Raw genomic sequence first — 24677 nt, forward strand, 5'->3', positions numbered from 1 at the left:
TTTGAGATCACGTTAATGTCTCATCCTGACACAAGCACAGGTCCCCACTAAAAGGAACACACTCAAATGTTTACAAATCATATATTATATATTTAAAACATAAATAATACAGTGTATAACAGAGAGATGATTTACAAGAAAAAAAATATTATCTCCTATATACATATTTGACTGTTTCCCTCCCAGCATGGTATCCGACCAGGGCCAGGACAAAACCAAGTAATCTCATTCAAAGATAATGACAGAAAGCATGTTGGAAAACAGATATAGGAGGATAGAAGACACAGTAAGCGCCTCCCTGCCTACTTTGGAAGGTCAGGAACCCCACCCAGACAGTTATAATGAGAGACTGGCAATATAAAGAATCTTCTCCAAGGTTTGCACGGTCCGAGTGGGACTGGAACCAAGAATGTACTGGTCTAAAGACAAGCGTCATACACACAAAACCACAAAGATGAAGGATTGGAGACTAGAACCTGCAGCAAAAACATTGCTATAAAAAATAAATAGATAAAAAAAAAAGAAGAAATAAATATTATAAAATATTTATTGGTCTGTTATATTTTTAAAGAATTGACCATGTGATTACAGTTGGAACAAAAATTTTCAAGCTGCATTCTCATCAAATTCTAGATTTCTATTCTTTATCCTTAGTTTTATTTTAAGATTGCTGGTGATTTTGTCGATCATCAAAAAAGTTTTCCTATGAGTTCTTCCTTCAGAGCCATAAAGCTCATTAGGGCTTGAATTAATCCGGGTTTTTATAACGTTGAATGGACAATTGCAATTGCTTACTACCCTTTGGATAGAATGTAAATGTTGCTACTCGAAGCTGGAAGAAATAGATTACAATAATAAAATGGAATAGAAGTTTCAGTTTAATTTACAAAGAGAGATAATGTAAACGTTTTGGGTTTCCTCTTTTTCAGCATAACACAATGAAGATAATCATCAGTCTTCGCAAATTGCAAGGAGGCCCGTCTTTGTTTAGACATATCGTAATCCAAGTCACCGATTAATCTTTCCCCTGTTAGGTTTGATAAGGGGCAAGTGAAAAGAACATCCTTAACTTCTCAATCTCCCCTGCAAATATCCCACCCCAAACAAAATCTTTTAATTGTCTGTACATAACTTCCTCAAATTTTGAGCATAATAAAATAAATGATTTCTTGAAAATAGGACACTCTGAATTAAATTCAAAAGGCAAGCCCGAAGGAACAAAATCAGGGAAAACAGGAGAACAATTGAAATCTTTCTTCTCTAAAAATTCAGCTAACAGCCGAACATAAGTCGGGAATTCTCCATATGATCTACCACTATTTACCAACATCCAGTTAGGAGAGGTGTTACAAGATGATTCATGGCAGACAGGGCCGATACCATGGACATCACATTTTCATCGTTCACATCTTTTAAAACAGATTGTAATTTTAAATTGTCATGTGATACATGCTTTGTTAAAAAAGTCAAAATGTGGTCAGAATGAAAGATAAGAGCTGTTTTTGTTTTTTTGTTTTTAAGGGTTTTACGGCGCTTGCAACACATTTAGGTTATATCAGCGCCAGTAAAAAGGAAGAAAATGGGATAGTCGAAAGTTCTAGAATTACAATCAAAGCACCCAAGAGAGAGTAAGACAAAGGGGAATTGGGAACAAATAGGGATCAGATGTAGATTCCAAGAGCATACCATCAATGTACTTAGTTTGATATCACCTATAAGTCTCACCCAGACACAAGCACAAGATCCAACAAAGAGGAATACACTCAAATGCTTACATTTCATTATACATTAAAAATAACAAATATAATAATACATAACAGAGAGATTTACAAGGAAAAAAATATCATCTCCCAAAACAATAACTATGCATTTGACTGTTTCCCTCCCAGCCAAGGACTCCGACCAGGGTCGGGACAAAACCAAGCAATCCCCTACCAGGACAAAGACAGAAAGTTGAGAAAGCATGTTAGAAAACAGATATAAGGGGATAGAAGACACGGTAAGTACCTCCCTGCCCACTGTGGAGGGAGGGAACCCCACCCAGAGATAAGAGCTGAAGCATTATCAAAAATATTATTAAATCTGTTTGATCTCTCACTTGAAAATTTAGATTTAACGCCTATGGAATCTAAGTAGGCCGATCACTCTGCCCTACAACCGTTCTTTTCATCCCCCCGGGGACCAAAAACATCTGCTGAAACTGAGCAAGAAATGGGCATTGCAAAAAAGAAAGTGAGTACTACAATCAGAACCAAGTACCTCTTGTTTGTACTCAGCCATCTTATTATCGATAAGTTTCATGACAGAGGCCCTAGCACTCATTAGACCTTGGAGCATTTTGCAGCAGCGATATCAGCCTCCCCTTGCAATGCCATATAAGTCAGACGTACATGATCAGAAAAAGAATTATTGATATTATTTGAACATTTTAATTTTTACTCAGGATTTTGTAATTCACCATGGTACTGGTTTTCAACATCAAGTATGGCATTCGCTGTTAATAAGTGTTCTTCAAATTGATTTTTATACTTTGATTTCATAGACTGTTCTACTTTAATCTGGCTTTTTAATTTTATAATTACATTCTCCTGTTCGTTTAATTTTTCTTTTAATTTATCATAGTCAACTAGTGACAAATTCATTTCTTTTAATTTCTTTGCCTCTGTCTGAATGACATTTACGTCAATAATTTTTTGAATCCTTTTCATTCAAGTAAAAGTCATTCCCCAAAAACAAAACGGGAATCAAATGTTCCAAATAATAAATAAATTCAAAAATTAAATCTGATGTCACCACGAATAAGAAAGTTGCTTCACCCAGTGCGGCTCACTCTGCCACACTGCAAATCAACTAAAGCCTGGCACAAATCATTCTTTCCATCTAAAACCCTGAAGACAAATTTACCTTTGGGGATGAGAGAGAGAGAGAGAGAGAGAGAGAGAGAGAGAGAGAGAGAGAGAGAGAGAGAGAGAGAGAGAGAGAGAGAGACCTACATCTTTCCATGTTGCATTTCCTTCTTCTTTAAGCAGATGTAGTTGATACATTAACTTGTTTGTTAATAGAGGCCCAGGGTTTGGCAGATTGGGTCTTCGTCCTTTCCCAGTCATTAGGAAATGATTACTCATCAATCGATACACATCATTTCAAAGTTTCAAATATTCCTCTTGTTCAACATGAGAAATCGGAATATAGCCGTCACCTAGGAGGTAATGTTACAAAAGAAAAAAAATATTCAGGATACGGAAGTACATTCACAGTGTCGAAAGAAAAAACAAAACAATAAAAAAACAGCTATCTAATTGAGTTCTAACTCAAACATAAGCTTAAGCTCACAAGAAGACCAATTTGTCTTCACATTTTACATGATTCCCCACATGCACCTTGAACTACAAGATAAACAATAAAAGTCATTGCATTCACCAAGGAACTAAGGTCTCTTTAAACTCCTCATAGCAGGTTGGCAGCCAATCCAAGTTACAAAATCAGGACTGGTCTGTTTTAAAAAAATCAGGTTTGTCTTACCAAAGCCTGAAAGCCTGGATTTGGTGAATGGGCAGTTGGTTGGATTGCAGTGTCACTAAGATCAGGAGTAGGATTAGCACCAAAAGCAATGTCAACAAATTGGGGATAATCAGCGACTGGCAAATTTCTGCAACCTGAGAAAAATATAGTAATCGAGAACAGTCAAGATGTGTTCCCAACAACACAATATAATGTAACAAAAACATCAACAGTCAGCAAATCAATTATGGGCGTTTGGCCTCCCCTGGGAAAGGGGACATGAATGTTAAAAAAAATTATTTGACACTTTTCACCTCCCTCTTGATTTTGCAACCACCCCCCCCCCCCCTTTTTTTTTTTTTTTAAATCATGATGGGGGAACAAACCCCCAAAAAATTTTAAAACAAACTCTAACTTTAACGAGAGCATATTTCTGCTTCCATATGGTTTGATCACAGATAAGGTTCAGGTATTATATTATTTTGGTCCAATGCCATATCTGGATTTGGTGAATTAGCAGTCGATTGGATTTGAAGTGCCACTAGGAGTAGGATTACCAAAATACAATAAGATCTCATCTCATGTAGTTCCATATCTGAAGCAGACGTCGGAGGTCATCTTCCGCCAAGCTGATCTATCTCTTGCCAATTCTATTAAAGCAGCGCCACCTTTCTCAGCTTCATCTGTCCAAGTTCTTATCCCTTTCAAATACGTTATTCTTTGTCTTCCTCTTATTCTTTTTCCATTCATCTTTCCAGTCAAGGCGAGTATTTCCAAACCAGGGTGGCGGATAATGTGTCCTAAAAATTCCATTTGGCGTTTGATGATTTTTGTTATCAGTGATCTTTTTCTGTTTGCCATTTCTAAAATTTCTTCATTTCTTTTCCTTTCCATCCATGACACCCTCATCATTCTTCTGTAAAACCACATTTCCACTGCCTCCAGTCTTTTAACCATGGTCTTGTTTATGGTCCAGCTCTCACAACCATATAGCAGCACAGACAGTACATAGCAATCCAGGACTTTGATTTTTGTTTTCATGCTAATAATAATGTAGGTTAATAATTTGGTTAGATCTCTCTTTTTCCAACTAAAAAAGATTGTTTCCATTAGACGGTTCATATCTGAGGATGTGACCAAGCACCTGGTTGTGTCCCTCGTACTATCGAAATTGGATTATTGTAATGCTCTGTTGTTTGGCGTTTCGCAATACAATCTGAAACGTCTTCAGATTGTCCAAAACAGCGCTGCCAGACTAGTATTTATGAAGCGTAGGTGCGACTCTGCCGGACCTCTACTTCATGACCTGCATTGGCTGCCTGTTGAGAAAAGAATTAAATTCAAAGCTTGTGTTTTAGTGTATCGTTGTCTTGAAGGTACTGCCCCTTCCTACCTTTCAGAACTAATTGAAAGATATTCAAAACCCCGCCCCTTACGTTCGGCCAGTGATTCCACAAAACTAGTTGTCCCTCGAATTCGGAAAAATGCTGGAATGAGATCCTTTTCTCATTTCGGACCCTCTATTTGGAACGCCTTACCGCAGAGCATTCGTGAAAAAGAATCTTTGTCTATTTTTAAACGTTCGCTTAAAACATATTTGTTTCGATTTTAGTAGATGGTATGAGAAGCAAGATAGGTTTGGTTTGTGTTGTGTGTTTGTTGTGTGTGTGTATGTGTGTGTGTGTGTGTGTGTGTGTGTGTTTGTGTGTGTGAATGAGTATGTTTCAGCCAAAGTAATTTGTAATTTAAGCGCTTAGAGTCTGGTGTCTCGGAGTTATAGCGCTATATAAGTTTTCAGCATTATTATTATTATTATTATTAATATTCCTGTTTTTCATAATTGTATGCAGCTGGTTGAATGCATTCTTCGCCATACCTATTCTTTTCTTTATTTCACAATCTGATTTTCCATTGGATGTTACATTGAAGCCTAAATATTTGAAACATTCAACTTGTTGTATTGTTTGTCCTCTGCTTGTTATTACACAGGCTGGTGGGTTATTATTTTTAGATACCGTCATACATTCTGTTTTAGATATATTCAGTTCCAGTCCCATATTTTCACTACTCCTGACTACAACATCCAGTAATTCTTGTAGTTCATGTTCAGATTCTGCCAGTAGAACTGTATCATCTGCATACCTCAGATTTGTTACATTCTTTCCTCCAATACACCCCCCCTTCTTATGTTCGATATCTCTTAATATCATTTCACTATAGAGGTTGAATAAATCTGGAGACAAAACACACCCCTGCCTAACTCCTCTTCTAATAGGTGTAAAACTGCTTAGTTCGTTGTCAACACGCATTGCTGCTTCTTGTTCCCAGTACAAATTCCGTAATATTCTTAAATCTTTACCATCAATGTCCAAGGATGATAGAATTTTGAATAGTTTTTTCGTGTTGTACTTTATCAAAGGCTTTTGAATAGTCGATGAAACACATATACAGATCTTTATTTACTTCAATACATCTTTCCATCAGCATTGATAATGTGAATATTCCATTTCTGGTACCCTTGTCCTCAACAAAACCAAATTGCATCTCCCCAATTTCAGGTCGTATTTTATTTCTTATTCTTAGTAAAATTATCTTCAAAAGAATTTTTGTGAGGTGGCTCATTAGGCTAATAGTTCTGTGTTGTTCACAATCAACTGCCCCTGGCTTTTTTGGTAGTGCTATAAAAATGGATCGTTTCATATCAGTTGGCATTTTTCCTGTGTCATACACTTGATTTAGAAGGTTTGTGATGAATTCAATCCCCCATTCACCCAGGCCAGTCAAGGCTTCAATTGTTATGGCATCAGGTCCTGCAGCTTTTCCATTTTTCATGCTTTTCATGACGTTCCTAGCTTCATCTTTCATTATAAAAGGCCCTTCCAGTTCTTTTATCATAGGCATTTCTCCTCGATTATCAAAAAAAAGTTCTTCAATATATTCTGACCATCTGTTTAGAATGCAGTCTTTGTCCATGATGGTGTTTTCACGCTTGTCTTTGATGCATCCACTTTTAGCACCTGATTTAGTTTTGTTTGTCACTTCTTTGATTTTCTGATGGAAGAATTTGCCATTTTTTTCTTTGCAGGACATTATATAGTGACATTGTTCATTTATCCAGTCTTCTTTAGCTTCGTTGCATTTTCTTTTTATCTGCCTGTTCAGAGTCTTGTATTTTTCTTCCTGATTTTTGGCCTTTCTTCTCTCATTCATTAGTTCTAATATCTCTGGAGTAATCCATTTCTTCTTCTGCAACTTAAGTGTGGTTGGAACATTTTCTTCTAATGATGCAGCAACACTGTCTTTAAACTGCTCATATTTCTCTTCTATATCTGTTAGTTCTCCAAGCACTTCAAACTTGTTTCTTACTGATAGTTCAAATTTTTCTTGTATCTTCTGTTCCTCCCGGAGAATGTCTAGTTGGTATTTAGGTTTAGCCTTTGCTCTTTTGCAGATTTTCAATTTAACTCGTATGGGGCATAGCACAGGTATATGATGGCTGTTACAGTCAGCCCCCGGCATAGCACAGGTATATGATCGCTGTTACAGTCAGCCCCCGGCATAGCACAGGTATATGATGGCTGTTACAGTCAGCCCCCGGCATAGATTTGGCATACAAAACCGAGTTACGGAAATGTTTGCTGATGAGTATGTAATCTATTTGGTTTCTCACTCCATCTCCAGGACTTTTCCATGTCCACTTCCTTCTATTGTGGTTTGTTGACCAAGTATTTGTGATTGTCAGATCATGTTGACGGCACCATTGAATAAGACGATCACCTCTGTCATTTTTGTCTCCCAGACCATGTGGGCCCACAATATCTTCTATTCTTTCTCCGGCCCACCTTGGCATTAAAATCGCCCATGATGAGTTTTATGTCTGAAGACTTAAACTGATGCATTGCTTTATCTATTTGTTGATAGAAATTTTCCACTTCTTCATCATCGTGACTGGTGGTTGGGGCGTATATTTGTAAAATATCAAAATCAAAAGGTTTTGCTTGTAGTTTGATTGCCATTACTCTGTCTGATATGGGCCAGAATCCTTTGACTGCTCCCGCCGTTTTATTATCTAGTATAATTCCAACTCCCCTTTGGTGTTCTCCTCCTCCTGAGTATATAATTTTACAGTCATCATAATTAAGTTCTCCTGCTCCTTTCCATCTAACTTCTGATAATCCTAAAACATTGATATTCAATCTCTTCATTTCCATAACTACATTTGCTAATTTTCAATAAGATAAGGTCTTCAAATTATGGATGATCAGTCTGATAAAATTCTCCAATCTGAGAAAAACAAAGTAGTAAGGAAAGTTAATTTCTGATTCTGGTCCCAATTTATTTATATTATGATTAAAAAGACAACTCTTGCCTAGACTTACTTAAAGGTCTTTATATTTTCTTGGTGAACAATAGAGCTACACTATGACAAAAGTTTAGCAGAACAGAGAAAGTTTTGTTTATATTCTCCCCCCCCCCCCCCCCCCCCCCCCCCCCGGATAATTCAGCTTTTGTTGTGACAGTTCTGATTAAATTATTATTATTAGACCATTAAAAAAAAACACAAGGAATCTCATTAAAATAAAATAAAATAAAATATAGATATAAATTTATTTAAAATTCAAACACTTGAAATCGAAACCGCAATAAAATAAAATAGGTTTTGATAAGTCGGCACAGTTTCGAGAACTCGGAACTGAAGCGTAAGAAAGGACCAAAGGAAAGAAATGTTCAAGTTCAATTAGGCTTTTTTAAAATATATAATTTAATACAATTTTGAACTAAAATATATTTCTTTAAAACAAATACTCACTTGTTGGGTCATGAGAGCGATGCAAAGGAAGTCTAATCAGGTTATTATGATGAAAAGTCAGCCAATCCTATCGGTGTGCACCGCTGATCTATGAGTGAGCGATGTCTGCCATTACAGTTGATTCTGGGCCAAGAAACCTTGCTTCATAGCCCGCATAACTATTGAATATATTCAGCCGTGGAATTTAATCCATTTGAAAAAATATATATCGATGAAAAAAATGAATTCTGTGTCTCATGTTTTTTCAATTCACTTCCAAATTTGGCATCCTTCCATTCCGAATTTGCCGGTAAATGTGGTACAAGCATAAAAAGCTGATGAAAACCAGAAGAGGATATGTCATCGCACTGATGAGTAATTGCAGTTTTTTGTGAAGGGCGCATAGAAATCGGAGAAAAAATCGTGTGCCTCATGGTTCAAATCGCGATTTGATAACATATTTATACTGTCAACATTGAACCGTTAGCGTGATAAAATCATTATTTATTTTGACTCAATAAAAAGATTAAAAAACAAATAATATACAGATATAAATTTTATTTTTGTAAGACAAAATATAATAAAGAAAAATAAGGAGAGAGAGGGGCCATTTTTCAGAAGTGACTTCATGACAGCCATTTTCTACTCCCGCAGGGGCTTGGTTTTGAATACCTATTATTATTATTAGATGTAGTAGTAGTAGTAGTAGTAGTAGTTGTTGTAGTAGTAGTAGTAGTAGTAGTAGTAGTAGTAGTAGTAGTAGTAGTAGTAGTAGTAGTAGTAGTAGTAGTAGTAGTAGTAGTAGTAGTAGTAGTAGTCATAGTAGTAGTGGTAGTAGTATAATCAAGGATGAAAATAATGATAGTAATAATTTAAAAAATAATAAGTAAATAAGTCCAATGTTGCTAAAACAATCACAATTCATATCTGAAAGACAATGGAAGGAATTCATTATAAAACAATACAATATTTTATAAGTAAAAACAATAATAATAATAAGAAAAACACAAGCCATTATAAATAAAAACTGAAATAATCATGTACATTCACCAAGCTGGATTGCTTCGATACTTCTTTGATTTCATTGGTTGAGAGGTTGGCAAAGGCGGAACATGATCTACTCACTCTCAAAACAGGAAATCATGGAAAAATATTACAAAAGGGATCCAACAAGCAAAAGACATGCTGATAACCGCACAATTCACAACAAGCGTCCTTGAGACTGCAAAGCAATGGTCATCATCATCAATAGACTCTTCTTTAGCTCACGGGAGCATCAGTCAAGAGGCTCCTGGAGCTTTACACAGCAACAAAAAATCATCTACTATAAACTATATAATATTTAAAAAGGAAAAATTTCAGGGATTTCTTAAACACAGACAATGATTTGGATTCGCAAATGCTCTGTGGAATAGTTTCCAATGTACATGAATTGAAATGAAAAAGGGACCTTGTTCCAAGTTTTTGTGAAATAAATAACTGAACAAGTGTGTATGAAAGATGGCAGACAAAGCAAGAACTCTGGCACCTTTCATACAAACTTGTTCAGTTCTTTATCTTACACCGATGCCTGCTCCTTAATTTCTTAATTTGATATTTTGTCAAAATGCATGGAACAGCCAAATGGATGGGCCATAGAAAGGACACAAAAGGTTGGGTTGTTAAAAATGTCTTAAGGAGTTCTTTGAAGTAGGAAAAGGGCAGTGTTTTCCAACTTTTAAAACAGTGGTGATGTAAATGTCAGTCTGTTTAATGCTTTATGAACTAAATTTGGATTAATTCCCACAACCTGAATAACAATATATTAAAGAATCTGATTAAATGACAAACCAATAACCGCAAAGCTGAAGGGAAAAATATATACATCTGTTGTGAGACCAGCAATGTTGCATGGACTAAAGACAGCAGCTGCAATAAAGAAACAAGGTAAAGAAGTTGAGGTGGCAGAATTGAGGATGTTGAGATGGTCACTTGGCTGGACAAGAAAAGATAAGGGGAGAAGATAAATTGAAATGTTTTGGACATGTTAAGAGAGGAGAGAGGGAGTACGTTGGAAGGAAGGTTTGTTTTGTTTTTGTTTGTTTTTAAGGGTTTTACGGCGCTTGCAACACATTTAGGTTATATCAGCGCCAGTAAAAAGGAAGAAAATGGGATAGTAAAAAGTTCTAGAATTACAATTGAAGCATCCAAGAGAAAGTAAGACATAGGGGAACTGGGAACAAATAGGGATCAGATGTAGATTCCAAGAGCATAGCACCAATGTACTTAGTTTGAGATAACCTATAAGTCTCATCCGGCACAAGAACAAAATCCAACAAAGAGGAACACACTCAAATGCTTACATTATACATTAAAAAATAACAAATATACTAATACATAACAGAGAGATGATTTACATGGAAAAAAATATCATCTCCCAAAACAATAACTATGCATTTGACTGTTTCCCTCCCAGCCAGGACTCCGACCAGGGCCAGGAAAAAAACTAAGTAATCTCATTCCAAGACAAAGACAGAAAGCATGTTGGAAAACAGATATAAGGGGATAGAAGACACAGTGTGTACCTCCCTGCCCGCTATGGAAGGAAGGAAAGTATTGGATATACAATTAGCGAGAAAGAGGAAAAAGGGAAGCCCAAAGACTAGATGGTGGGATAAGGTAAAGGATGATATGAAATAACTGGGATTGGAGGAGGATGATGCTATGAACTGAGATGCATGGAGATGTGGCATTCATTATAGCAACCCTGCAAAATGCAGGATAAGATGAAAGAAGAAGAAAAAGGATCTGATTAAATAATAATACATAGCAATATTGACAAATAATTAAATATATCTTTTTTAAGTTATAGCCGATATTGGTCATTCATCTAAAATAACAGATATTACATAGAGAAATTAAAGAACATTTCATTTCAAGACACTAAGAAACATCAACAATACTTTTTATACTAAGATTATCTTTCAAAATTTGGGCAGCTGTTGGCGAGTGACTGTAGAAATAGAGAGACATCTCCGGTGACAACATTGGAAATCCATTGTCTGAGAACCTGCCAGAGATATCGGCAGACGTTGACAACCAGACAAAGAGGGCAATGGCATCGCTTGATATGTCAATCTTGTACGTATTCACATTGAGTGTTGTGACAGCTTTGATCTGTTTTGGAAGTGGGGGGGGGGGGGGGGGGGGGGGGGGGGGGGGGGGGGGGGGGGGGAGGGGAGAGAGAGAGAGAGAGAGAGAGAGAAATGAATATTTTTTAAAGCCATTAGGCTGAGTGTTGGTTAAGTGCTACCTTCCATTGTAGGGGGGAGGGGGGCAAATCAAAGACAATACTCAAATCATTCTCAACTTTCAAAATTTTCTTATATTTTTTTCCTTCGCCTCCCCCCCCCCCCCCCCCCCCCCCCCCCCCCCCTCCTCCCCCTTCCAGTTTGAGCCCCAAATTCATAAGTACATCATTAAATGATACAAGTAATTTCAGGTTGGCATCGTTTGTTTGCCCAATGGGATCATAGTATTGTCAAGCACAATTGTGGGGGTAAGAGCAAAGCTCCAAGTACCGTACCCAAAAAAAAGAAGAAAAAACAAATTTTTTAAAAATATATATTCGAAATGACATTGTTAAAATTGAATTACCAGTTCTTCCATATCCTGAAATATTTTTCAATGTTAATAAAATTACAGTGGTTGCAACTGGCATTTTATTTTGAGTTTATAACATGTTTTTATTGTGCCTGTAATTTTTCTCTTATTTTTGTCTTTCTTTTTCAATGATTCAGTTTTCTTTTTGTTTTTGTTTTTTGGTTTATTTATACATTACATTTTAAGTGTTGCTGTTGAGCACATTTAGTGGATGTTGCGCTATATAAAAGCTCACGTTTCTGTTCCCATTCATCTTACTCATTTTGTCTTGAAAATTTTTACTTCATCTGATGAAAAATTAAGATAAACCTCAACTCGTCCCCCAAAAAATTAAGGGACTGCTAAGAATAAAAAAATATGACAAATAAATATTAATTTAAAAGAAAAATTGTAATATAAATTCTGTTGAACCAAAATACTTAATCACTTAGGGATGGACAGGAAAACCCCAATTTTTTTTTTTTTATTTATAAAGAGTTTTAATAATAAAAAAAGAGAGCGGTTGCGACTGCCTGAAGCCCAGGATTGTGAAAATACAAACAAAAGAGTGAAAATGGAGAGGCTTTGGATGGAAACGAAGCCTCTCCATTTTCACTCTTTCTTTTGTAATAATGAAAATAAAATTAGGAATAACAAAAAAAAAAAGGAATTTAAACTCACGGTAACTTTTGCTGATCGCAGTCTGGCGTCTTTGGGGTATGAAAGTGGTAGCCATGACGTGGACATCACTTTACTCTGTGAACTGACTGCAGAAAAGTGAAGGAGGCAGTCAGATCTAGCCAGACAACCTGACTGGGACATGATAGACCCTAATCTCTCAGTAAATATCAACTCAGCTGTTGTCTTCAACTGTGGAACAAACAAAAAAAGGGATTAATCAGGGGGAAGGGGTTGGAGGTGTGGTGAAGTGAAAAAATAAATTGGAGTTTTTATATAGCGCAATATCCACTAAATGTGCCCAAAGCACTTTACAATGGGGGCCCTAGCCAACAGCAACACTTAACATGTAGGACGAGACATGACTCCTGTTGGGTGATACTACAACAAAGAAAGTTTTCAGACAGATGCAATGCTGTAAAAGGCCAGATACTCATTTTACATTTGAGAACGGTGAGAGAATGTGAATAAAGAGGCTTTTTCAAAAAGAAGCAGATGTAGATTCCAAGAGCACACTATCGGTGTACTTAGTTTGAGATCACCTAAAAGTCTCATACAGACACAAGCACAGGTCCCAACAAAGAGGGATACACTCAAATGTTTACAAATCATATATAATATTTAAACAAAACAATACAGTGCATAACAGAGAGATGATTTACATGGAAAAAAATATCATCTCCCAAAACTGTAACCATACATTTGACTGTTTCCCTCCCTGCTAGGGTATCCGACCAGGGCCTGAAAAAAACCAAGTAATCTCATTCCAAGACAAAGACAGAAAGCATGTTGGAAAACATAGATACGGGGATAGAAGACACAGTAAGTGCCTCCCTGCCCACTGTGGGAGTTGGATTAATTTGACAACACAAGATAACAGCATACCTGATAAGGAATATTCCAAGTAAACAACGGAGTAAAACTGTTGTAGTTATACATGTGAATAGTCACATGACCACTAATTGCTTCAGATACGTTGTTCATCCATTTGAATGTGGAAGCCAGGGGGAGACTACTCTCTGCAATTTCTGACATGGATGTCATTGGACGGAAATGGATTGCACCTGTATGAGGAAAAAAAAAAAACAATTTTATAATAGAAGAAGTTTTACTTTGGATTGATATATGTGCAAAGAATAATTCCAAATAAATATACAAGTTTGTTATCCATAACCTCAAACCGGGATTATGGTCGGTTGATTTAAATGTTCACAAAATGAATGTAAAGTAAAAAGCACAAGACTTGGGTTAAGTTTTATGTTTCAAGAAAGACATTGGATGTAGCTTTTTAAAATTTATTATGAACAAATTTGGCATTTCTAGTCATTTTAACATTATATCCCTTTTTGGCATGTTTCAATCTGCCATAATATCGTTTTGAGACAATAGGTCGCATATAAGATGTTGATATGAATTATTAATATATATGTATAAATATTTATATATATAAAAAGTTTTAAAAATGTGAACAGCATGTGATGATGCTGTTTAAGAAGTTCTGACTTGTTACCTGAGGCGTTGTCCTGGACAGACTTGACTGGGATCTCATCGACCACCATGTAAACATTCAACAAATCACTGGCCTTGTCCAGGTATGGAGACACCAGGGTCGGAGAGAAAAACCATTTGGAAAAATAATGCAGCATCTTCCACCTTCCACTGTAATCTGCAAGAAATTATAAGAGAAGCACAATTCTAAAAACTTTATCCATGACTATTTGACAGTTGTCTATCCCTATCAGCTACTGTAGTCTCCTTCAGAACCATTTGGACCATGGGCTAAGAGTTTATCCCCGTTTCTATGGCATAAATAAGAATGATTCCGCCAAACGTGGAAGGGTTGGCAGGTATGTGGAAAGTAACAACATCAACAAATAAAATGAAATTGCTTCAAAACAAATTATGTCCCCGAAGAATTTTAGGAATAATTTGGCCTAACAAAATTAGAAATGAAACTGAGAGAAAAGACAGATAGATAGAGTGAGCATAGATAAAACTATAAAGAGATGGAGATGGAGATGGCTAGGATATGTTGCCAGAATGGAGGCAACTGCTTTTCCAAGAACAGCACTTTGCTGGATGGCGAAGAAGTAGGTCCAAAGAAAAGATCCACGGATAAAAAGCTTAAAGGAGCTGGCCTAACATCTGTGTCAATGCAACTGACAGACAAAGATGCAATTCCTTGGTAGAAGTCTTATGCGCCCCAAGGATCAATGAGGATTAAGTAAATAAAGCTATGTGACCCATAGATTATATTTCCATCAATGCAACATTATCTCTGACTACTATTTTACCATTCTAAAATACAAGCAACCTTCCATTAACCAAGGCTATGTAATGGGTTCTAAAAAAGAATTTTTAACATATTTTGGCCTACAAAAATAAAAACAGTGGATTTATTAAAGAAAGCTGACTGCAATGACATTGAAAGCCAAATAAAAAGAAGAAATGGCATTGGCTGGGTCATGTGGCCAGAATGGAAAAAGGGTTACTTCCCAAGACAGCCTGTACTGGACAGCAGATGGGAAGAGAAAGCGGGTAAGACCCAAAGAAACCTAGCGAAGGACCATGGAGAAAGAATTAAAGGAAGCAGGCCTGTCCTGGAATATAGCCACTACAAAAGCAGCTGATCGTAAAACAATGGAGATGTCTGGTGGATGCCCTATGTGCCTCAAGGCTCGAAGAGGATTAAGTAAGTTAGTATCCAATTGGTTCTTTACAAAAATAATCACCTGGAGACAGACTGTTGAGGAGGAATGCTGTTGGATGATTGACATTTGACATGGGGTCAGGCAAGAACCGTCACAGTCATAAACAGGGAGGATTGGTGACTGGAAATAGCGGCTTTACATGCCATCTGGTACAAATGACACGATAATCACATCTAAACATAGAAAAAGACGAATACAAACATACCAATCGAGGCCCACGTGGGTGCTTGCCAGATATCGTTGAGTTGCCAGTAAAGAGCTGCCATTGTCAAGCCACGTCCATCTGACAAAAGCTGGGACTGGTGACGTCTGTAATGCTCAGTTTGTGTCCTCATTGACATGGCCTGATTAATCTGTGGAGGTTTTACAGTAATTTGTTTATCATCAACAAAAGTATGTTATACATAACAGTATCAAAAACATCTCTTAAAATAACAATAATGGCCATTCAGCATGAAAACTTGTCTTGTACTAAAACCAGTAACAAACAGGTGGCAATGATTGCAAAACTCTGGTCCCTGCATTGGTTAAGGCACTTAACAAACAAACATTACCCAACTTGACTCAAGTATGAATAAATTACCACCTTCTTCAAATCACTAAACAACCTGATTGACATCAAAAAGTTTTCTCATTAGACCTTAAAATCCACAAAGGCATAAAAGAACTTGGACCATTGAGGTTTTTTTATATCAAAAAATGAAATGACAGTCAAAAAAGGTGAAATTTGGGTTAAGTTGATATGCTTGAGTGAAGACAATGGATACTAGGCCTCTATCTTAAAGATATAAAAAACAGAATCTTATATTTCAGGATTTGAAATTCACTTTTTGACATCTGGTTCAACCCGACATTTGGTCACAAATAAGAAATCATTAACTCTCTCTTGTTTGCATGAACAAGCAATCAAAAAGATTTTTATATAGCGCAATATCCAATAAACATGCTCAAAGCGCTTTACAAAGGATCCCTGACCAACAGTAACATGTAGAACGAGATGTGACACCTATTAGGCGATATTACAAATGTTTTTCAACAGAGTCAACGCTGTTGACGGCCAGGTACTCATTTTATATCTGAGTACGGTAAGAGAATGGGAGTAAAGAGCCTTTACCAAGGACTCAACTATGCACCGAGCGAGGCTCGAACCCAGGACCTTCCGATCCGAAAGCGAGTCAAGCCATTACCACATAGCCGCACAAACAATTTTGTTCAATTTTGGTTCCTGTTGAACACGACAGTCATCTTTGCTCACCTGTGAAAGGTAGATGAAATCCATGAATTTTGCCTTCTTGTCTGAGGATGAAGGTTGTTTCATGTGTAAACCTATTTCCGCTGTCATCTCTGAGTTGCCTGTCAAAAATTATCAGAACAGATTTTTTTAAAAGAATAAAATACTTCATATGGAATGTTTTGGGCTCAAAACCTTTCCTCAGTCTACAACAAAAGCAATTAAAACAGTAATACTTCACTTAAAATCCGGATGGATTACTACGCTTACTACAACTTTACAATTACCTATTTAATCTATATGTGACATGTAATTTATACTATGTAATTTTTCTCAGTCAATTTACAATATTATTATACTATATCTAATTCTTAGCTTTTTACTAATCTTTTTTCTTATATGTTGACATCTATATATACTTTACTAGATATCTATATCCTGGCTCAGGGTAGGTACTACTGATGTTGATGGTCACCCTAAATATTTGTTGCCATGAAAGAAATATTCTGTCATCGCAATTTGGGCTGGGATGTTATCTTCTCAATGTAAGATGTGACCAAAATAGCCTCCATCGCTGTTCTTTTATTATTGTACTCAGACGTTGGACCCTGGATCTTTGTTTGTTTGTTTTGTTTTTGAGGGTTTTACGGCGCTTGCAACACATTAAGGTCATATCAGCGCCAGTAAAAATAGAAAAAATGGAACAGTAAAAAGTTCGAGAATTATAATTAGAGCACCCAAGAAAAGGAAAGGGGAATTGGTTCAAATAGGAAATAGATGTAAATTCCAAGAGCATACCATCATAGTACCTAGTTTGAGATCACCTAAAAGTCAATCCAGACACAAGCAGAGGTCCCCACTAAGAGTAATACACTCAAATGTTTTACAAATCATATATAATACAAAGAAAACATAATACAGTGCATAACATAGAGATGATTTACAAGGAAAAAAATATCATCTCCCAAAACTATACATTTGACTGTTTCCCTCCCAGCCAGTGCCAGGAGAAAACCAAGTAAAATCATTCCAAGACAAAGATAGAAAGCTAGTTGGAAAACAGATATATGGGGATAGAAGACACAGTAAGTACCTCCCTGCCCACTATGGACCCTGGATCTTTCATAGAGATCAGTATTTGTAATTGTCTCTGGCCAATAGATTCTGATTGCGCAACTCAATTGTTTGAGGTGGTATGAAGTTCTTTTTTGTGAGGCCCCGGGTTCCATCATTATATGTCAATATCAGAATAATAATAATTTATGGAATAGAAATAACATAATCACTGAGAATAAAGGAATAAGTAAGTAGTAAGAAGTCACCTCAACAAAATACAGTTTAAATGAGGTAGGTCACAATATGCTCACCTAATCCGTGGTGCTGATGATGGATGGCCATGGCTCCATCCACGTCATAGTCGGCCTCTTCAAACACGTCTCTTAAACTCTCCGGACTACACCATGACTGGATTCCATACTCGGTGGCAGCGCGGGGAATTCGAAACACAGCTGGGTCCCATTGGTCCGCTGCGTAATCGTAGTAATGAACTGGGATTGGACGGAATTTAATCGTTAAATTTCGAAAATAAGCATATTTAAATTGCACAATCCTATAGAGACGACTGGGAAATGTTGCCAGAAAAGAGGAAACTGCTTTGCCAACAACTATATAAAAAGCTGAAGAAAAAAAAGCTCAAATTACTTGGCACTGTATCAGAAAACGATAGGATAGAACTTTTCTGAATTTACTAAATTAAACTGTCACTCACTATCTCCATATAATTCACTCCCAGGGTCCTTGGCCACATATCCTTCCTTCACACTCTGAGCTCCATCCGTGGGACTGGACACCAGATATGGACGACTCGGATCTTCCTGCAATACTGTAAGTTGAAATATTTTTTTTTAAACAATAAAATAAAAAATAACATGAAACATTAATACTTAAGGTTGTATATTAACTTTGTTACATGTATAAATAAAGTCCTGCTAAGCATTGTAATTTTTGTAATGAAAATTGCACTAAAGAAGTGCTGAAAATATCAAATTAAGAAATTAAGGAGTAGGCACCAGTTTAAGATAAAGAACTGAACAAGTGCGTATGAAATGTGCCAGACAAAGAAAGAAAGAAAAACACAAGAATCAAACCTCATACCTTCTGATTACCGGTCAGACGTGATACCATTATACATTGTGTAATGGTAGCACGTCTGACTGTTAATCAGAAGGTCATGGAAAAAAACAAAAGTGCCCGAAATGGGGCTCGAACCCGGGACCTGCCGGATCACAGTGCAATGCGACGATGTGGTCTAGTGGTATGACACTCGCTTTTGGATCGGAAGGTCCTGGGTTCGAGCCTTGCTCGACGCATAGTTGAGTCCTTGGAGAAGGTTCTTTACTCACATTCTCTCACCGTACTCAGGTGTAAAATGAGTACCTGGCCGTTTACAGCGTTGTATTTGTTTGAAAAATTGCTAACAGGCGTCATGTCTCGTCCTACATGTTAAATGTTGCTGTTGACCAGGGACCCCTTGTAAAGCGCTTTGAGCATGTTAAGTGGATATTGCGCTATATAAAAGCTCAATTTTTTAATTTTTTTTTTAATGCCTAAACCACTCGGTCACTTCACCCCCTATATATATATATATATATTCATTCATTTTAAAATTTGATCCCCCAAAAAAATGTATCTATACTGATGGAATCGATATAAGAGTTGAGGGTCTGATAGTCTACGAGTTACACCACACTTACCTATTGGTTGAATCGTCTTAACATAGAGGGCAATGAAATCCTGATAGTAGAGATTATAATTGGATTTGGTGCCAAACCAGTTCTGCCTCAGAGCTTTTTCATTCTCATTGCTGCCTGCCCAGATAATTATACTGGAGTGGTGCTTCAGTCTCTCAAGCTGGGAAGGAATTTAAAAGAGACTGAATCTTAGAGAAAAAAATATTATTTTTTTTAATTGAGCTTTTTTATATAACGCAATATCCACTAAACATGCTCAAAGCATTTTACAGGGGTCCCTGGTCAACAGCAACACTTAAAATTTAGGACGGGACATGATGCTTGTTAGGTGATATTACAATTTTTTTCAGTCGCTGTTAAAGACCAGGTACTCATTTTACACCTGAGAGAATGTGAGAAAAGATGTTACTTAAACTACACCTTTCCTTACTGCCTGTTGCCTAGGTGTCTCTTGAAGGGAAAGAGATCAACAATCAAATACGTCTGATATCAACAGGAATCACCCTTGTTCACAATAAACCATCTAAAGGTTAATAATCTTCCTCATGGAAAAAAATTGAAAGTGACTGAAAGAGGACTCAAACATGGGACCTTCCAGGTTATAGTACAATGTCTTTAGCACTTTTGTGCGGCTATGTGGTCTAGTGGTATGACACTCGCTTTCAGATCGAAAGGTCCTGGGTTCGAGCCTCGCTTGGTGCATAGTTGAGTCCTTGGAAAAGGCTCTTTATTCACATTCTCTCACCGTACTCAGGTGTAAAATCAGTACCTGGCCGTTAACAGTGTTGTTCTGTCCAAAAAAATTGTAATATCGCCTAACAGGCATCATGTCTCGTCCAACATGTTAAGTGTTGCTGTTGGTCAGGGACCCTTAGTAAAGCGCTTTGAACACGATTAGTGGATATTGCACTACATAAACACTCAATATTTTTTATTTAAAAAAAAAATTTTTTTGCAACCCCAATGATACAGGGAGAGTATAAAAAACTAGGTAAAGTATTTGGTACTACAAATTATGTGAGGTAGTGAATGTTATATAAATTTACCAGCATAATACAAAATCACACATACAAAAAAGAAATCATGGCTTTTGAAACAAGTAGTTTTCAAGAGCCATATGGCCAAGGAAGCCAGAGTGTTACTAAAAACAAAAAAATTGAGCTTTTTTATATAGTGCAATATCCATTAAACGTGCTCAAAGCGCTTTACAAGGGGTCCCTGGCCAACAGCAACATTTTAACATGCAGGACGGGATATGACGCCTGTTAAATGATATTACCATTTTTTCGGACAGACACAATGCTGTTAACAGCCAGGTACTCATTTTACACCTGAGTACGATGAGAGAATGTGAGTAATGAGCCTTTTCCAAGGACTCAACTATGCGCCGAGCGAGGCTCGAACCCAGGACCTTCCGATCTGAAAGCGAGTGTCATACCATTAGACCACATAGCCGTTACTACACATCATCCATCTCTTTTCTTGTTTCAAGGGGTTGCAATAGCTCAATAGGTAGAGTACTCACTCGCAACCAAAGGGATCTGTATCAAAATCAACTGCAATCAATATTTCTTCTGACCCCTTTGAAATTGAAAAAAAAAAATGATAAAAAAAAAAAGATGAATTATGATTGATTACTTGCTGTGAAATTTCCAGTTTGATGGAGTCGAGGAAATCACCCTTCCCAGGATACATTGAGACGCTAAACATCAAATCTTGCCAAATCATGATGCCCAATTGGTCCGCCACATGGTAGAAATAATCAGACTCATAAATCTGGAATAGGAAAAGTGTATTCTTGATATGATTACGATCTTTGAAATGTATAAAGAAAACGTGAGGAATAGGTTTGATAAATGAATTTGTTAGGTATTAAATTGATTACGTATTAATTGATAGAAAAACAAATCAATTCATGAATATCAATATCAGAGCATATAAATGAAAGTATGAATTAATGAATAAATGAGTGAATGAAGGAAGGAAGGAATGAATGGATGAATGGATAAATAAATAAATAAACACAGATAAATAAATTAAATAAATAAACAAAAACAGAGCCTAAAATATAAACAAGCACAGTAGAGTACGGATAAATAACAACCCAGTGCATTAAAAAATAGCTCTCGATATCAGTTCTTTATTTTGAAGGGTAAAAATGGGGCACAGACATGCATATCTTATTTCCATACATTTTGCTTAACTGTACTCAAATAAGAGAGTATCAATATGAGAGTGAATAAATGAATGAATAAATAAATAATTAAATAATATATTGAAACAAATTTTTTGGGTTCATCCTTGGGAAAGGCACTTAAAAATCATGGCCTGTGTCTACAAATAATGAACATCTAGAGATAGGCAGTGGTATATGCTTCAGGGCCTGTTTTGATTAGAATTGAGTTTGCTGTAAACTGTTGAATTGCATTACATAAACATGATAATTTATTATCATTAATAAATATACTATATATACAATGTTGGTTAGAGCATTAGTAAACTAAGGATAATTGTCAACTGATGATATGGAAACAATTGTATCGACAGAAAAATGTGAGTGCCCTTAGTTATATTCTATATATATATATATATATATATATATATATATATATATATATATATATATTATATATATATATATATATATAAATACACTTCTACAACATTGTTTCAAGCGTGAGCTCTCATCAGGATGTGGAAGTGAAAGTATATTGTTGTGTTTTTCGCATTTTTCTAGATTCGTGTTTATGGAGGTTTGTAATTACATAAAAGGTGTTTGTTTCTATGTCTGCATGAGGATGTTAGTTCGTTTCTTCTGTTGAGTATTGCCATGTTCGGTTTTTATGATGATGAAGAATTTTTCTTCTAAGCAGAGGTTGAAAATCTTAGAAGAGGGGGAGTACAACTGTGCTCTGGAGATGATTCTCCATGTGATGCTGTGTTGTATGTTTTTTTCTATGAGTGTGTATAACAATAAATACTTACCCCTCCACCCCACACTCTCATGGCATTCATACCCACATCAGCAGCTGACTGAAGAAGAGAAAAAATTCTGTCCTCAGTTATCTTTTCCTGGAAGTTGTCGGCGGGAATCCAGTTGCTTCCCTTCAAGAAAATAGGAAGACCATTGATCTTGAAATAAAACGTCAAACCTAAATCGAAAGAATTTAATAAGAAGCTCAGTTCATATAATCATCATCATAGCTTGTCGCTCCAACACCGAACCCACTCCACAACATCTGGAGAGCAGACTCTTAGGTCATGGTCAGTGCAGCTGGGCCTGTCCTGGCATTCTCTAAGAATGTGCTCCATCGTCTGCTCTGGGCATCCAATGTACAAGCCAGTCTCAGCCAGCACCCACTTTTTCATGCTTCCAGCTGTTCTCCCGAGTTTTGCCCATGCTCTGTTCAGTGTTACCCATTCATTCCTGGGGAGTTCTTCTCTCGGATCTTCAACAGCTTCATTTGCCTGATTGTCCCACTCCCCCCATGTGGAAAGTCTGTATACAGCTGCGTGGTCAGGGTTGATGCTTTCTTCCATCTTTCTCAACTTCAGTCTACTTGTTGTTGGGTTGTGGTCATGGAGGGGGTGCCTTGGGTCCATTTCCTATTTATATTTCTGGGCTTTGAAAGCAGTGGCTCTTCGAATGTGGGGAGGTGCAATGCCAGCCAGCCGATGGAGGACTGGAACTGCAGTAGGGTCAATCTTTTGGCATGGCAGGATCTTGCCCAGACTGGTGAGGCGTATTCGGTTGATGAATAGCAAAGGGCTAGTGCAGTTGTCCTGAAATGGGAACAAATTGGAGAACAACACATTTCCTGTGTACCTCAGTGTCACCTTAAACCGCACACTGTCGTTCTCTCAGCTCACAAAGAAAACAAAAGCAAAGGTGGCCACAAGAAAGAATCTCCTAAGAAAACTGGAAAGCACTACATGAGGAGCAGATCCAAAAACAGTTTCAAATAATGAAAGCAAAGCATTATCTAGATTTCATTATCAATTTATTATATCACCAGTCAATTGCTGGTCAGATGCAAATGAAAATATAATCATGAACAACGATGAAATATTAAATCAATGGGCACAGTATTTTAAAAATCTTTACGCAGACGATGACAGGGACTCGACCACAAAGACTTGCAAGAGAATGGTCGTGGTACAACAATCATGAAGGTGAAGCAGGGGCTGCTTATGATGAAAGGAAAGCTGTTGGACAGGATAACATTTCAATCGAGCTTTTGGATGTTCTGGGCGATGTAGGAAATGGACATACTAACAAAAGTTTTTAATATGATCTACAGCAAAGGCATCGTACCAAATGAGCTGAGACAGTCCGTCTTTATCACACTCCCGAAAAAAATGAGTTCAAAAGATTGTGATCAATACCGCACGATCAACATCATGAGCCAGATCACAAAGATCCTCCTAAGCATCATAATGAAAAGAATGAGAAATAAGACTTCACCAGGGATTGGTAGGGAACAATTCAGCTTCGTGAAAGGCAAAGGTACTGTGAAAGCCATCTTCACATTTTAAAAAATACTAGAAAGGTCTATTGAGAGAGAAAAAAAAAGCACGTACCTCGGCTTCGTGTACTTTTCAAACACCTTCTAGTCAGTTAATAATAATAATAATAAATGTACATTTATATAGCGCTTATGCCGAAGCTTCGACGCGCTTCACATAACATATATACACCTACATACACATACATACACACACTTAACTGAATGTATACACGAGTGCACACACGCACACACACATACACACACACAAACACATGAACGTATGCGCTTTAAACATAAAGTTAAATATAAAGCTCTTTTTTGAAGTACCCACATCCATTGGAATAGAACATTATGACCGCCCCTTTTTAAAAATTTGTAGTGGAACCTAACAGCATGTGTAAGATTGGACCATGAGACCTCCGATTTTTTTAATATTAAAAAAAGGAGTGAGGCAAGGATGTGTTTTATCACCAAAACTTTTCAACATGTACACTGAAATGATCTTCTGTAAAATTGAAGAAGTACCAGGAATCTGTGTGAGAGGTGAGAATTTGACAAACCTGAGGTACGTGGACAATGCAGTTCTTATGATTTACACACCAGAAAACCTTCAGATCATGCTTGACCAAATAGTGGTTGGTAGTGAAGCGAATGGACTTTTGCTGAATGTCAGAAAACCGAGTGCATAGTCGTTAACAAACAAAATCCAGATCCATCTTTTCACCTCACCAGCAAAGGGGAAAATATCATACAAGTTAAAAAGTTTAAATATCTCGGTGCAACCATCATGAACAATGCTAGAGATTTTGTAGAAATAAAACAAAGAATTACGATGACTAAAAACATCTTCCATTATCTAAGACAGTCATTTCTGCCACCAATATTAAA

The 24677-nt window shown here is 36.8% G+C and overlaps 1 protein-coding gene across 8 annotated transcripts in view; it reads right to left on the reverse strand.

Moving 5' to 3' along the window:
- Positions 1-8833: 8833 nt before the first annotated feature.
- LOC144957789 (beta-mannosidase-like) overlaps positions 8834-24677 on the reverse strand; it is a 36802-nt gene continuing 20958 nt past the window's right edge. For all 8 annotated transcript variants that reach the window (XM_078889213.1, XM_078889216.1, XM_078889212.1 and 5 more), the window contains exons 9-19: positions 22267-22433; positions 20920-21057; positions 19285-19441; positions 18300-18413; positions 17899-18078; positions 16556-16653; positions 15506-15653; positions 14100-14255; positions 13475-13653; positions 12593-12781; positions 8834-11446 (exon numbers count right to left, since the gene is read on the reverse strand). In XM_078889213.1, coding sequence (XP_078745339.1) covers positions 11213-11446; positions 12593-12781; positions 13475-13653; positions 14100-14255; positions 15506-15653; positions 16556-16653; positions 17899-18078; positions 18300-18413; positions 19285-19441; positions 20920-21057; positions 22267-22433 — 1760 coding nt within the window. In that variant the 3' untranslated portion in view covers positions 8834-11212. The remainder of the gene's footprint in view (positions 11447-12592; positions 12782-13474; positions 13654-14099; positions 14256-15505; positions 15654-16555; positions 16654-17898; positions 18079-18299; positions 18414-19284; positions 19442-20919; positions 21058-22266; positions 22434-24677) is intronic.

This window comes from Berghia stephanieae, chromosome 12 (genome assembly GCF_034508935.2).
Source record: "Berghia stephanieae isolate SIO BIC M18660-M18661 chromosome 12, UCSD_Bste_1.3, whole genome shotgun sequence".
NCBI lineage: Eukaryota > Metazoa > Mollusca > Gastropoda > Nudibranchia > Aeolidiidae > Berghia > Berghia stephanieae.